This window comes from Mesoplodon densirostris, chromosome 11 (assembly GCF_025265405.1).
Source record: "Mesoplodon densirostris isolate mMesDen1 chromosome 11, mMesDen1 primary haplotype, whole genome shotgun sequence".
Taxonomy (NCBI): Eukaryota; Metazoa; Chordata; class Mammalia; order Artiodactyla; family Ziphiidae; genus Mesoplodon; species Mesoplodon densirostris.
Genome location: NC_082671.1, coordinates 69,089,565 through 69,105,545, shown reverse-complemented (window position 1 = coordinate 69,105,545; position 15,981 = coordinate 69,089,565). Strand labels below are relative to the sequence as shown.

General features: G+C 41.0%; 1 protein-coding gene across 1 annotated transcript in view; it reads right to left on the bottom strand.

The window, feature by feature from the left end:
* Window positions 1-7,375: 7,375 nt before the first annotated feature.
* Window positions 7,376-15,981, bottom strand: part of ENTHD1 (ENTH domain containing 1) — a 93,243-nt gene continuing 84,637 nt past the window's right edge. Inside the window, exon 6 of the mRNA XM_060113950.1 lies at window positions 7,376-7,980. Within this exon, the coding sequence (XP_059969933.1) occupies window positions 7,376-7,980 (605 nt within the window). The remainder of the gene's footprint in view (window positions 7,981-15,981) is intronic.

The following is a 15,981-nucleotide window of genomic DNA, read 5'->3' as shown; positions in this document are numbered from 1 at the left end:
TCCGCCTGCCGATACAGGGGACACGGGTTTCGTTCCCCAGTCTGGGAAGATCCCACATGCCGTGGAGTGGCTGGGCCCGTGAGCCATGGTCGCTGAGCCTGCACGTCCGGAGCCTGTGCTCCGCAACGGGAGAGGCCACAACAGTGAGAGGCCCACATACCGCCAAAAAAAGAAAAAGAAAAAAAAAAAAAAGTGATGGGGGGCTTCCCTGGTGGCGCAGTGGTTGAGAGTCCACCTGCCGATGCAGGGGACACGGGTTCGTGCCCCGGTCCGGGAGGATCCCACATGCCACGGAGCGGCTGGGCCCGTGAGCCATGGCCGCTGAGCCTGCGCGTCCAGAGGCTGTGCTCCGCAACGGGAGAGGCCACAGCAGTGAGAGGCCCGCGTACCGCAAAAAAAAAAAAGTGCTTAGAACATTGTTAGCAGTCAATGAATGTCAACCATTCTTGTTGTTGAAGCACACACACACACACACACACACCCCAGAATTCTGGAGCTCATCCTTGATTCATTCCTATTTCGCATCCTCCAGTTTTAATCAATCTCCAAGTCCTAGAACTACTGCTTTTTGCATTTTGCTTCGTTGTTCTATGGCGTAAGAACGATGCAGTAACACTATAGGGGACAAGTTCTCAACTGCAGCACAACTGAACACACAGACTGTCATCTTTTATAATGGAATTTTACTGTTTGAATAGCTATGAATGGCCGAAGCCATAATTCTGCAATAATTACCGTATCTTTGAGAACTTTCTGTACCATCAGTGAGAAGACAATTTGAAATTACCAAACACCTAGTTTCTTCTGAGCCAATTGACTCTTTTCTAAGCCTGCCTGCTGATAAAAGGTGGCACATGTATTCTGGCATAACGATAATATGGCTGGCCTCCCCAAATTACTTGGTGTTCTGCAAGAAATTAAAATACCTCAGTTCCCTTTTTTATCACATCTCAGAATCCACTCTATTACATTGAAACCTAGAACAACAGTCCCCAGGATACTGAGTGCCTAACTCATGTGCCAAGTTGTCTTCTGCTCCCTTTCTCTGTGAAATGAAGGCACACGAAAGAAGGGGCTCCTTGGGCAGCCAGGAGCAAACCACTGTCACCACAAACTCATTTGGTGAGGAGATGAGTCACCAAGGTCTCCCAAACCCCCTTTTAAAGGCTATTTTTACCCGTTTGTGAATGGATTTTGGAAACCCTTCGACCCCCACATTTCTATGACACTATATTTTCAATACGATCCATTTCCTTGTCACTTGGTCCTTTTCTGTTATTTAGTCTATAAGTGCTACCTACCCATCACCTTCTGTGTCGACGCTTAAAGGGAAACTAAAGTGCTCACATTTCTGACCCACCAGTTCACAGTCCTATCCTCAAATTCTCCTAGTTCTGGCTCCCAGCTTTTGTACATGCTGTTCTCTCTGCCTAGAAAATTCCCTCTCTACCCTAACCCTCTTTGCTTTACTAAATCCTTCTTATCCTTCAGAATTCAGTTTGGACTTCATTTCCCCCGGGAGGCAGTCCCTGACCCCCAGATCAGAGCTGGTTGTGGCTTTCTACCAGGCTCTTCCACACCATCCTGTGCTTCCCAAATTCACAGGACTTACACATTACACTTTAATTGCCCACTTATCTGTCTGTCTCCATTAAACCGTCCCTCTGAAGACAGGACTGCATCCATCTTGTTCACCATTGTATCCCCAATGTCTAGCAAACTGCCTACTCATAAAGGGTGATTAATAAATGTTTAAACAATGAACACATGAGTAATTTGACAGCAAGTAAACTGTAAAATATTTTTATAACTGCCTTATAATAAGATCCTCAAGTTCCAAGTAAAATGCTTAAGAGAATAACATCTAATGAAGTATTTTTAATCTGAGATAATTACAAAGTCAGTCAGAATATACCCACTGCTAATTTAAGCCAAGTTTGTTCTATTCGTTTAATGGAGTTGGCTAAATAGAAACTCAGATAAGTGCTTGTTAATTATGCTGATTAACAAATGGTTGAATTAAAATATATGAGCTATGTAAAACCTAGTTAAAATCTGAAGTTACGGGCTTCCCTGGTGGCGCAGTGGTTGAGAGTCCGCCTGCCGATCCAGGGGATGCGGGTTCGTGCCCCGGTCCGGGAGGATCCCACATGCCACGGAGCGGCTGGGCCCGTGAGCCATGGCTGAGCCTGCGCGTCCGGAGCCTGTGCTCCGCAGCGGGAGAGGGCACAGCGGTGAGAGGCCTGCGTACCACGAAAAAAAAAAAAAATTCTGAAGTTACTATGTGCATGCAACAAGCACATAGTAAGTAAAGTAGTTTCTCAAAGGGATAGTTTTTGTTGCCTCAATTATTCGCGGGGTCTCTAAACGAGTAAATTTCAAGATGTCTGACGTAGTACTTTTTGGTGATGGGGTGGGAAGTGAAGAATGCTTTATCTCTGGAAACTTCTTCTTCTCAACTGTTGGCAATGTACAACTAAGAAATTCTATAGCCACTACAAAAAAGAGGTATTGTATCCTACTACCCCTTAAGAATCCATTGGTGGATTTCCCAGATGCATGAAGAAAGCCAAGAGAAGATGTCTTAAGATTTCATACTTACTTTATGCTCTGCTTTATTTCATAAAGAAGTTTATTTGCCCAACATGTCATTAGTGACATTTATTTCAATAACACTGGAATTCATATTTCAGCTCAAAAATTATTTCCTTAAAGAATTCTTTCACCAGGTCAAATCCTAAATTCCCAGAACTGTTAGCCTCTCACATTTTAAAAAACAATTTGATTAATCTATCAAATTTCTCCAGAATTCTAGAACTCAAGCTGTGTGAGGACAGGAACTATATCTGATTTTGCTCAGCACTGTATCCCCAGGGCCTGGTACAGAGTCTTATAAATAATAGGCACTGAAAAAGACAGAGACCTAACAGGCAAATGAGCACATAAGCCACTTTTCCCTAAGAGCACTTGTTGAGTTCAACAAATGCCAACTTTCATTTTGATGGCCTTGAAAGGTGATAGGAACAGAAATTACTGCACACAAGGTGGGGTATCTAACAAGAGATACTCCTTACAGCGAAGTGGAACCCAATGGCTATGCATTGAGAATGAATTAGAAATGAATCATCTCTTATGAGGAATTTAAGTCTGAGATTAACCTGGGTATTCTAGAAAACTTCAAGCCATGACCTTGATTTACCTAACCAGTATGGCGGTGCAATAGCACCTGGCACTTGGCAGAAGCAAAAAACAAATTCTTGTGTTAATTGTACAAATAAATTTTCAAGTGTCATGACCAGCACATAGTCAAAAATAATCAGGTACGTTGGGACTTCCCTGGTGGCACAGTGGTTAAGAATCCACCTGCCAATGCAGGGGACATGGGTTTGAGCCCTGGTCTGGGAAGATCCCACATGCCGCGGAGCAACTAAGCCCTTGCGCCACAACTACCGAGCGTGCGCTCTAGAGCCCACGAACCGCAACTACTGAGCCTGCGTGCCTAGAGTCCGTGCTCCACAACAAGAGAAGCCACCACAATGAGAAGCCTGCACACCACAATGAAGAGTAGCCCCCTCTCTCTGCAACTAGAGAAAGCCTGTGTGTGGCAACGAAGACCCAACGCCACCAAAAATAAATAAATAAATAAATTTATTTTTTAAAAAAATCAGGTACACGAGAAACATAACATCATGAGCACAACTCAGCAGGGTAATAGATAATAAAAACAGACCTGCAAAAACCTTAGGTGCTAGAATTACCAGAGAGTACAATATGCTAGGAAATTAAGAAGTACACTTCTACATTTCTTCATGATAGGAATTAGAATATATGTTGAGCCAAAAGACAATGAAAATATTATCAATACCTACCAAAACTTGTGGTTCAATGCTGAAGCCACTTCAGAAAATAGTCTGTCAATTCCTCAAAAAGTTAAACATAAGAATTACTATATGACCCAACAATTCAACTCCTAGGTATATGACCAAGAGAAATGAAAACACATGTTCACACAAATTCATAACAGACAAAAAGTGCAAACAACCCAAATGTCCATGATGAATGGATAAAAAAAATGTGGTATATATCCATATAAAACAGTATTCAGCCATAAAAAGGAATGAAGTACTGATATATGTTACAACATGGATGAACCTAAAAAACATTATGTTAAATGAAAGAAGCCAGACACAAAAAGCCAAGTATTATATGATTCCATTTATATGGGATATTCAGAATAGGCAAATTCATGGAGACAAAAGTAGATTAGTAGTTGCCAGGGGCTTGGAGGAGTGGTTACTAACAGGTATGGATGTCTTTTTTGTGGTAATAAAAATGTTCTAGAATAGGATAATGGAACCTTGTGAATAAACTAAAAACATTAAATTGTACACTTTAAAGGGGTAAATTTTATGGTATGTGAATTATATCTCAATTTTTTAAAATTGTGGATTGCAGCTGTGTAAAGGAAAATTTATAGCCTTAAATGCATGTATTAAGCTATTCTTAATAGTTCCTATCAAGAATACTTTCTAGTTTACTTACTATTCTTTTTTTTTTTTTTTTTTTTTTTTTTTTTTTTTTTTTTTTGCGGTACGCGGGCCTCTCACTGTTGTGGCCTCCCCCGTTGCGGAGCACAGGCTCCGGACGCGCAGGCTCCGGACGCGCAGGCTCAGCGGCCATGGCTCATGGGCCCAGCCGCTCCGCGGCATGTGGGATCCTCCCAGACCGGGGCACGAACCCGTATCCCCTGCATCGGCAGGCGGACTCTCAACCACTTGCGCCACCAGGGAGGCCCTACTATTCTTACTAGTAAGAATTCTATACTAGTTTGCATGCCATTCCTAGTAACAAAGATATGCTTGAAAATATCTGCAAGAAACATAGACCTATGAAAAGTCATAAAGCAGATTTTAAAAGAACCAAGTAGAATTCTAGAAATGAAAAATAGAACAACTCAATTAAAAACCCAATGGGAAGATTTAACAACAGATTAGACATAGCTGAAGAGAGAATTGGTTAACTGGAAGGTAGGTTGGGAAATAATTACCCTGATTCATGCAACAGGTATGCTGAAGTATTCTGTTGTGAAGTGTCATGATATCTGAAACTTACTTTCAAAGGGCTCAGCAAAACATGTTTTTGTGTGTGTCTGCCTACATAATGTGTATACAGACATACATGTGTTTAGCAACAGAGGGAGATAAAGCAAACATGGCAACATGTTAAAAATTGGTGAATCTGAATAAAGGCTATATGGATGTGCAATGTACAACTGTACACTGAACATTTTTATAAACTATTCTAAAATTTAAAAATGGTAAATTAGCAAAATGGTAGCACTTACAATAGCATAAAAATATCAAGAACAAAGAATTAGGTCTTTAAAAAAGAAATAGAAGCCCTCTGTGGGGGAAATAATGAGCTTATCGAAAAACATTAGGAGAACATTTATATGGACATAGATAGAGATATACCATGTTCATGGATTAGAAGATTAATTTTTAAAAATTCCCCCAAATTGATTAATAGACTTAATGCAACTTGATTCAAACTCTAATAGGGCTTTGGAAAGAATTTGACAAGATGATTCTGTAATGCATATGGAAGACAAAAGGGCCAAGAATAGAAAAATCCTCTTGGATTCCAAACACTACACACTGTATTTTTTTTGTTCCTACCTCAGTGGTGGCTCTCAGCTCCTTCATTGGTTCCCCAACTTCTTCCTGATCTCATGTTAGAATGCCCCAGGGCTCAGGCCTTCGACTCTTTTCCACTATCACACTGACTCCTTTGGTGATTTCATCCAGTCCCATAGCTCTAAATAAAAATCAAGTACTAACTCTCAGCCTCCATTCCAATCTAGACCTCTCAAACTCACTCTCATATCCAACTGTTTACTTGATATCTTTAATTGGTTATCTAATAGACATCTGATATTTAACAAAATGGATGCCTCAATTTTTTTTTCTGTCTTCAACTTTCCTCATCTCAGTTGATGGCAACTTCATCCTGAATTTTAGTTGCTTAGTCCAATACCTTGTGTTCATCTTTGACTCCTCTCTTTCTCTGATATATTTTATCCAACCCATCAGCAAATCCCTAAACGAATTACTTCTCACTTTCCTTTACTATGCTCACCCTGGTTTGAGCCACATCAGCTCTTACCTGGCTAACTTCAACAGCCTTCTGATTGGCTTACCTGTCTCATCCCATGTCCCTGCACTAAGAGTCCCCTCTAGTTCTTAACCAAGTTTGCATGATGAAAATCAGTTTTGATTTGGGAGTGGCACCCAGGGCATTAGAATACTTTTTAAATGTCTCATACTTCTTCAAAATTATCAGATATTATTTTACCCTTTGGTTAGTAATTGTTGAAACTGAGTGACAGGTACATGGAGCCCTTTACATTATTCTTTCAAATAAATATGAAATAAAACAAAAACTTCTCTGGTGACTCTACCACTTTTTTTTTTTTTTTTTTTTGGCTGCACTGCTTGGCATGAGGAATCTTAGTTCCCTGGCCACTCCCCCTGCAGTGGAAGCACGCAGTCTTAACCACTGGACTGCCAGGGAAGTCCTCTGGTGACTCTAATCTGCAGCAGGATTGAGAAACAATGGTCTGTAATCCCCAAACCAGAGCATTTTCCCTATAAATAATTGAGACATTTCTACGTGAAAGGCAGTCTTAAAGAATTAAAAAGATACATGTAAGACGAAAAATACCAAATTTATTTTCCAAAATACAAGAAAAAGAGTACACATTTAAATTCACTTTGCAATATACATTAACAACAAACCACCTGTTCCATGTCCTACTTGTCTCAACTTAACTCTCAACCAACAGTGGCATTCGTAAGAAGGGAAAGATATCTGGCCCTTGGTTTGCAGAACCTGAAACTTGACATGAGAACATGTGAAATGTATACTCCAGACTCAGTTCTCCTAAATCAAGGCAAAGGTTTGTTAACAATGAATCTCCATACAGATGGAAAATGAAGGGCTTCTTACTACCAATTTATCCAAAAGCTCTAGAATAGTCATTTGCAGTTTGAAGTCTGACCACAACTTTCACTAGTGCTCAATGTATTTTGTGGTTAAGTACAGAGCATGGAAGAATGAAATTCTCTTCAGTTTCAAATGAACTAATATCTAAACCTGAAAATATTATCAAAGGTGATTCTTTGTCTCTGTAAAAAATAAACCACCCAAATGAATTTATTGGTTTGAAATATACTTGTTTAATAAACCTGACAAGGAAAAATCAAACCAACAACCTTATTTTTGCCATAGTAATGAGAATCTATAAAAGGTTAATTTCTTAGTCCTTGGGAAGTGACACCACATGAGTTCTATAAAAAAATGGCTATTGAGATTGTTAGACTCGATGTGAGCCCCCCTCAGAATACTGGGGAAACTGCAGAGACTTGTTTATTTGTGGACTATTCCCACTCATGCTTACCAGATGGCTACTGATGACATTAAGTTCTCGTATCACCATGCTCAGATCTTCATGTAATTTAACTACTGCATTTTTCACCTCCCCTAGAAGAGCGTTAGTGGAATCGTTTGTTTCAGGCTCCCTAGGCAGGTCTTTGGTTGCCTGAAAACTAGAATAGGACATAGAGGTGAAATGGTCTACATTTTGGGTGGAAAATGCTACCCAATTACTGCTAGAAATAGGACTTGTCTTCTTTTTGGCAGAATCAGAGTTGTCTGGAAGAATTTCCAGTAGGTTGAGGTGGTCATTTTCCTCTTCATCAGAGGACAGTGGGCCCCTAGGAGCAAAAGGGTTATGAACCCTGGCTGTCTTATCTTTATCTTCAACAGAGGCAGAAGAAGGTTGTTGATGGGACAAAGTCCAGAAGGAAGGTCTGGCCAAAATTGGGGGTGAGAGATGAACAGACTTCTCTGGAGAGGCTGAATCAGGAGGTGACATGGATAAAGGAGAAAAGGAGGATGCTCCCTCCGAGGCAGTTGAAACTAAAATGTATAAATGACAGACAAAGATTAGGCAACATACAAATGACAGTAAGAGCTAAAATAATTTTACAGTGTAAAATCCTATCTGGTCTCAACTTAAATAAATCACTTAGAATTTTATATGTTAAATACTCATAATAAGCCCAAATAAACCCAAAGCAGGAAACAGAGAAAATCTAAAGATGTGTTATATATCAATAATTCCATGGAAATGAAACTAAAATAGAAATATCAATATTCATCTTGATTCTCAAACCTTGCCCAATATATTTTTACACTACACTTATCAGAGAGAACAGAAAAGTAAAGTATTACACAGTATTCTACTCACTGCCAGCATTTTAAGTTGACATTTAAAGTAGAAAATGTGAGAAACCTGTAACTTAGATTACTTCATTTTTTTTTTTGACAGAAAATATTATGGCAAAATGAACAACCAACTACAAGTACCCCACAGTTATAAAACTAGTCTTTTTCTCTTAATGGTCAAATATAGTCAAGACTGAGTCCAACCCATCTGAGATCCAGGACACTTCAGCATATGTATATAATTTTTTTTTTTCCACCAAGAAACTGTAAGTAAAATAAAAAGCATTCTAAGCCTATTTTCCATAAAATTAAAAATTTGATAACGTTTTAAACTTCCCTTCAGGCAAAATCATATTAAATCTCTTCTTTCACACTTCATTCTAAATCATTATTTCCCAAACTGTTCTGGGGAACACTGTGTTCCTTAAGATGTAAAAAGATGTTTTGTGAGAACAGGGCTTCAAAGTCAAGACTAGCCAATTGCATACTGTGCCTCCCATTAGGAGATTAACAATATCCGTTAGCATATTTAAGGTTCTGAGAAATCGACAGTACAGCTGACCCTTGAACAACATGGGGGTTAGGGGCGCTGGTCCTCTGCACATTTGAAAATCCCTGTATAACTTTACAGTTGGCCCTCCATATCCGAGGTTCTGAATCAGCAGATTCAATCAACCTCAGATCCTGTAGTACTGTACTATGCATTTATTGAAAAAAATCATGTATAAGTAGACCCATGCAGTTCAAACCCATGTTGTTCAAGGGCCACCTGTAATTTATTCAAGTGTTTTTCTAAACTTTCTTGGGCACAGAACTTTTTCTTGTCTCCTTGGAATGTCTATTTACATTCACTTATGTCTTAGGTGGTAAAAATTGGCAAATTCAAGTGCTAAAGTCTTTGTAACTAACTCTGGGCTTGTTACTTAAAAAACAAAACAAAACAAACTTATTCACTGTAAGTCATAGAAGAGGGGAATTAATGCTTACCATTTAGCACTTATCTTTCTATATTAATTTTATTTATTTTACATATTCATGTCCTTCTAAACTAAATTGGACCTCCTGTAAAAAATGTGGCCAGGGCAGGCCGCTTCTACTTTCTGCTTCAAAGCTCTCTGAGGCCTATCTCCAGTTCTCAGGAAAGAATTCACAAAACTTTTGGGGGGTGAAATGAGTATTCGCAGATGATGCTGAGACACAAAATTCTCAGCTGTATTCTCAGCTGATGCTGATCCTGAGCAGCAGGACACAAAAAGGAAAGTAGGAACTTCATTAACACACGGTCAAGATAGGACAAGCACACTTAGGAATCTAGGTCAGGCCTATCCAGACATTCTATCCTTGGATTAAGAAGAGGGTATGTGGTGGGCTTCCCTGGTGGCGCAGTGGTTGCGAGTCCGCCTGCCGATGCGGGGGACACGGGTTCATGCCCCAGTCCGGGAAGATCCCACATGCCGCGGAGCGGCTGAGCCCGTGAGCCATGGCCGCTGAGCCTGCGCGTCCAGAGCCCGTGCTCCGCAACGGGAGAGGCCACAACAGTGAGAGGCCCACGTAATGCAAAAAAAAAAAAAAAAAAAAAAAAAAAAGAGGGTTGTGGTAATGGGCATGCCAATGACGAAAGCCTCAGCGTATTTGTGTTCTGAGTCAGACAGCAACACTCTGAGCTCCACTCACAGCTGTCGTCTGACATGTCCCTTCGCCATCCTCCTGTTTTCTATATCCCAGGTCTTTCTCTTTCTTGGTCTACTCTCATGCTGGAGTAGCACGTTCTCCAGTAGTTCACTGAAAAAGGATGCATGAGAAGTAAAATTTTGAGAACTCGCATGTCTGAAAATGTCCACGTTCTACTTTTAGGCTTAATGATATTTGGTTAGGTAAAAAATTCTGGGCCAGAAATCCTTTCTTTCAGAATTGTGAAGGCAAAATTCCACTGTCTTCTTGCTTCCAGTGTTGCTGCTCTGGAGTGGGAGTCATTCCATTCATTGTGTATAACTGTATGTAACGGTTTTATCTCTGAAGTTTCATAGAATTTCCTCTTTGTCCGCTGTGTTTGGAGGCTTCTCTGTGTGCCCCAAGGGTGACTTCATTGAGGTCAACTGAAAGTCAACTGACTTTTAATCAGGAACCCATTTCCTTCAGCTTTAGAAAATTTTCTTTACTGCTTTAACAATTTATTTTCTCCTCTCTGTCTTCTCTGTATTCTTTTTCCGAACCTCCACCTAGTCCAGGTATTAGATCTCCTGGACTAGTCCTCTAATCTTAATTTTCTCTCCCATCTTCCCTACCTTTGTCTTTGTGCTCTACTTCCTCAGAGAGTTTTGTCAACTTCAGCTTTCAATCCTACCACTGAGTTGTTAATTTCTGCTATTATATTTTTAACTTCCAAGAGCTATTTTTTGGGGGTTCTCAGAAATTCTTTTTGTAACACCCTGTTTTTGTTTCATGGGTGCAACATATTCTCTTATCCCTTGTTTCAATGTTCCATGTTAGAAGTTTCTTTCAGATGTCTGGAACACCTTGCTGTCTGCTTATGATTAAGAGTGAAAAATTACAGAGTTGATTGGAAGCTCTGAGTGTGAGACTTGTCAACACTGAGCTTCAGTGTATAGTCATTTGAGTGGGTCATCTGTTGGGGAACCACTAATGTCAGTGTCTTTGGTTCTTTCCTCTGAGGGTTATAGGTTCTTGTGAGAACAGTTTCTCTCTCCTGCCTAGAAGGTAAAGATCTGGCTCCCAGTGTGCTGGGAGTCTAGCAGGGAAAGGAGACAGGGTTCCAGCATTCAGCATTTGGTTTGCATATGGTCACTTAATCCTGTAGTGTTTGTTATAGGACCTGCACACTCAACTCTACCTAGCATCTCTCATTTCAGAGACCCTCCACCTACCTTCTCCAGAAAACAAATCTCCAGACTTCTGCCAGAGGTTGTGAGAGTGGGTGAATATTCAGGGCAACTGTTCATCTGTTTGGCAAGGAGGAAAAGTCTAAGGATTTAAATTGCTTTTCAAATAGCTATTTTCTAATTCTCTTTATTTAGCACCACACTCCAATAACAACATGTGGAGTAGGTTTTATAACCCCATTTATTTTATTTTATTTTTTAATAAATTTATTTTTAATTTATTTTTGGCATGTTGGGTCTTCGTTGCTGCATGCTGCACGCAGGCTTTCTCTAGTTGCGGTGAGCGGGGGCCACTCCTTGCTGCGGTGCACAAGCTTCTCATTGCGGTGGCTTCTCTTGTTGCAGAGCATGGGCTCCAGGCATGCAGGCTTCAGGAGTTGTGGCACGTGGGCTCAGTAGTAGTGGCTCTCGGACTCCAGAGTGCAGGCTTGGCAGTTGTGGCACACGGGCTCAGCTGCTCTGTGGCATGTGGGATCTTCCCGGACCAGGGCTCGAACCTGTGTCCCCTGGATTGGCAGGCGGATGCTTAACCACTGCACCACCAGCGAAGTCCCTATAACCCCATTTAAAACATGGGCAAAGGAATCTCAAAGAGGCAAAGAAACTTTCCCAAGATCACAGGACTAAAAAGGGGCAGAGATGAGACTCAAATTCTAGTCTCTGATGTTAAACCATATAATCTAACCCACTAAGCTCTAAGTCCACACTATTCTACTATATTATAATTATTTTTACAGTATTAGAGAATTATGTTAAATTCTGGATATAAAATTGAGAAGGCAGGCAGCCAGGATGGTGAGGGAATATGACAACCATTCCTTATATAAAGATATATAAGGAATGGTTGATGGATATGCAAATCTTTATTCAAAAAGGGATAGGAGGGGGCTTCCCTGGTGGAGCAGTGGTTGGGGGTCCGCCTGCCGATGCAGGTGACACGGGTTTGTGCCCCAGTACGGGAACATCCCACATGCCACAGAGCGGCTGGGCCCGTGAGCCATGGCCGCTGAGCCTGCGCGTCCGGAGCCTGTGCTCCACAACGCGAGAGGCCACAACAGTGAGAGGCCCGCGTACCGCAAAAAAAAAAAAAAAAGTGGATAGGAGGACAAAGGATAAAAGGCTATATTTGGTTATTGGACAACAGTCACAAAAATCTTAGTAATATTTATCTCCCTTTTCTCATATTGTGCACAAGTTGGAACTGGGGTTAACAGGTGAAAGTAATAGGAAAAGAGATTTCAGCCCAATTTAAAAAAGAAAACTTTTTAATAGTCATGGTTTTCCACACATGAAATGAGCTGCCTTGGAAAGTGGTGAGTTTCTTGATACTCATGGAGCTCATGCACAGCCTGAATGACCGTTTGGCAGGAATGTTTCAGGCAAGATCAACGCATCATGTGACAGAACTATATATCCTTGGTGAGATTCTAAGATTCTAGGACCCAAAACACATATGTTAATTAAGAGTACTAAGAAACTATTCTAGAAATAATTCACTCTGGTCAGGAAGAATGATTTCATAAGGAACATTTAAGAAGGCCAGGAAGAAAATAATATTTGAGTCAAATATTGTTATATATGTAAAGAGAACACAGTTATGACAGTCACACATGTATGACGTGATGAGTATCTGGTATTCCACTTTACGTGTAGTGTTTCTCAGAGTGTGGTTCCTGAACCAGGAGCAGCAGCAGCATCACCTGGTTATTTGTTCGAGATGAACTTCTTGGGCCCCGCCCTGGACTAACTGAATCAGACACTTTGGGGGACGGGCTGGGCTCAGGAAACAGAGTTTTAACAAACCTCCGTTTCTGTTGCATGCTCAGGTTTGAGAATCACTGCTTTTTACTGTATGCCCACCTTTCTTCTGCTTTGTAGCTACAACTGCTGAGTAAATAGCTTCTCACTGTTTACAGTTCTGCAGCTTTGATTCATAGGCTACAGGATGCTTTTGCTCATAAAAAGCCACTTCACCTCTAATTGCTGCAGGCCAATTTACTTTTGTTTCCAAACACGCTGCAGCTGTACCAGACACTGCACACTGCACTTCAGGGTGCATCTCCCTGACTGTTTAGTGACCCTTCTCTGGCTCACTAAGGAGGTTATTTGTTAACAAGCATCCTCTTCATACAGTCCACCCCCCAGAGCTGAAATGCAGAGAATGTTGCAAATAAACTGCAGTAAATGACTGGTTGTAAAAATCTCACTGTGTGATACATGCATGCTAATGAATGTTGCACTCACTTGAATATAGCACTGACAAAATTATTCCAAATGCTGATGTGTTATCTCTAACTTTTTATACTCACGAATAACATTGGGTCTGTTAATTATCATATTACAATTTTAAACTTAAAAAGCATTTGGAAGTACTGGACTGCAAAAATAAGATGACAAATACACTTCTGGAAGTATTTAAAAACTCTCTTTAGCAGTAAATGGAAATTTTTCTGCTAGCAGCAGGTCTTTGGTCAACTAAACAGTTCGCTGTACAACAGAGGGATTTTTTTTTTCATCCTCCAATTCATCTCTTTCAGTCTTCCTCACTGATACATAATGGCTGTCAAGTTACCTACACACATGAATTAAACTATTCTGATTTTGTTCTATGGTTAAAAAAATGAGACATCTACAAAAATCTTCGTAACAGAATTATTCATAACAGCCAAAAAGTGGAAACAACTCTAATGTCCATCAACTGATGAAGGGATAAATAAAATGTGTTTATCTACACATTGGAATATTATTCAGACATGAAAAGGAAGGAAGTACTGATTTATGTTACAACATGGATAAACCTTGAAAACATGATGCTCAGTGAAAGTAATCAGTCACAGAAGGCCACATATTGCATGACTCCATCATATGAAATGTCCAGAATAGACAAATCCAGAGAGATATAAAGTAGATAGTGGTTGCCAGGGGCTGGGGTGAGGGGGACTGGGAGTGACCCCTCATGTGTACAGGACTTTTAAAAAATTAATTAATTGGGGCTTCCCTGGTGGCGCAGTGGTTGAGAGTCTGCCTGCTAATGTAGGGGACACGGGTTCATGCCCCGGTCCGGGGGGATCCCACATGCCGCGGAGCGGCTGGGCCCGTGAGCCATGGCCGTTGAGCCTGAGCGTCCGGAGCTTGTGCTCCGCAACGGGAGAGGCCACAACAGTGAGAGGCCCACGTACCGCCACAAAAAAAATAATAATAATTAATTGATTGATTGATTTTTTGGCCGTGTTGGGTCTTCGTTCCTGCTCGCAGGCTTTCTCTAGTTGCGGCGAGTGGGGGCTACTCTTTGTTGTGGTGTGCAGGCTTCTCATCACGGTGGCCTCTCTTGTTGCGTAGCATGGGCTCTAGGCACGCGGGCTTCAGTAGTTGTGGCATGAGGGCTCAGTAGATGAGGCTCGCAGGCTCTAGAGCACAGGCTCAGGAGTTGTAGCGCACGGGCTTAGTTGCTCCGTGGCATGTGGGATCTTCCTGGACCAGGGTTCAAACCCATGTGCCCTGCCTTGGCAGGTGATTCTTAACCACTGCATCACCAGGGAAGTCCCTGTACAGGACTTTTGAGGGTCACGGAAACGTTCTGGAATCAGTAGTGATGGCTGTACAACTCTAAGAATATACTGAAAACCACTAAATTGTCCATTATAAAATGGTGCATTTTATGGTACATGAATTAGATCTCAATTTTTTAATGTAATATTTGAAATTTTATTTTTAATTCCATTATTATAAATAAGCTACACAAAAGAACCAGATTTAGGAGTAACACAGAGAAATGCTAATGTCTGCCTCATTATAAGTGATTATAAATCACTTATGCTACATTTGTATTAGGAAAATTGGATTACTGGATTAAAGGTGAGTTTACTCACTTACCTATGAAGTATAAGTTTGGTTCACTAAATTAAAAAAATCAAATCAGTGTGTCTTCTTGTCTGTACAAAAGCAGGCAGGGGCCGCACAGCTGGAAGAGTTGTCGGGGCCGTGTCTGGGGGACAGGGAGCACCTGCGCTGTGACTTCCCCGGCAGGTGATAAGACTCCCCTCTCCCTTCAATGCTCTGCTCTGCGTGGTGCTTCTGAATCAGCCTGCCAGTAGCGCAGACTTAGCTGAGATGGTCTGCAGAACTGTTTTCTATCATTTTCCCCATTTCTTAGGGAAATTGTTAATTGTTCTAGCTCTGAAGGCTTTTATAGCCCAAAAGAAAAGGTATGGTTAATGAGTCTTTTGTGTGTGTGTCATGTTTGGTTTCTTTCCCCAGCAAAGGTAAACTGAAAAACAGCTACAAAGAACAACTACTGCTGAAATTCAGAGTAAGAAAATGGAACCGATGAGACAGAAAGAAAGGACGAAGCCAGTGAGAATGCTCACAACTATCCCAACATGAGAATGTATAGATTTTTTTTTCCTCCCCCAAATTAGAAAGTAAAATCCAGTGCGTCTAACACACTTACCCTAACTGTGGCTTATGAGACTATAATGAAAGCTGCCTACCACCAGATCTGGCTTCTAAGTACTTACTAGCTCCTGCTTCCTTTTTAGTGTGCATGATAAACTAACGACCTAAAACAACAGTTTGAGCTCCAAATAAACAGAGGAGCAGAAGGAATGGGCTGTTCTAGGAACAGTCATTTATCATCAAAGGGTCAAAAGAGGTCGATGCAGCAAATCCATCCCTCTCATTCAGTAAAGATACTAAAGTGTATTAGGTGGCTGCCTCAGACAGCCTCCCTGATATTTGCGAACTGCTGAAACATGAGTGTGCAAGTATTTTTTAATTTGCCCAGCTCATTATC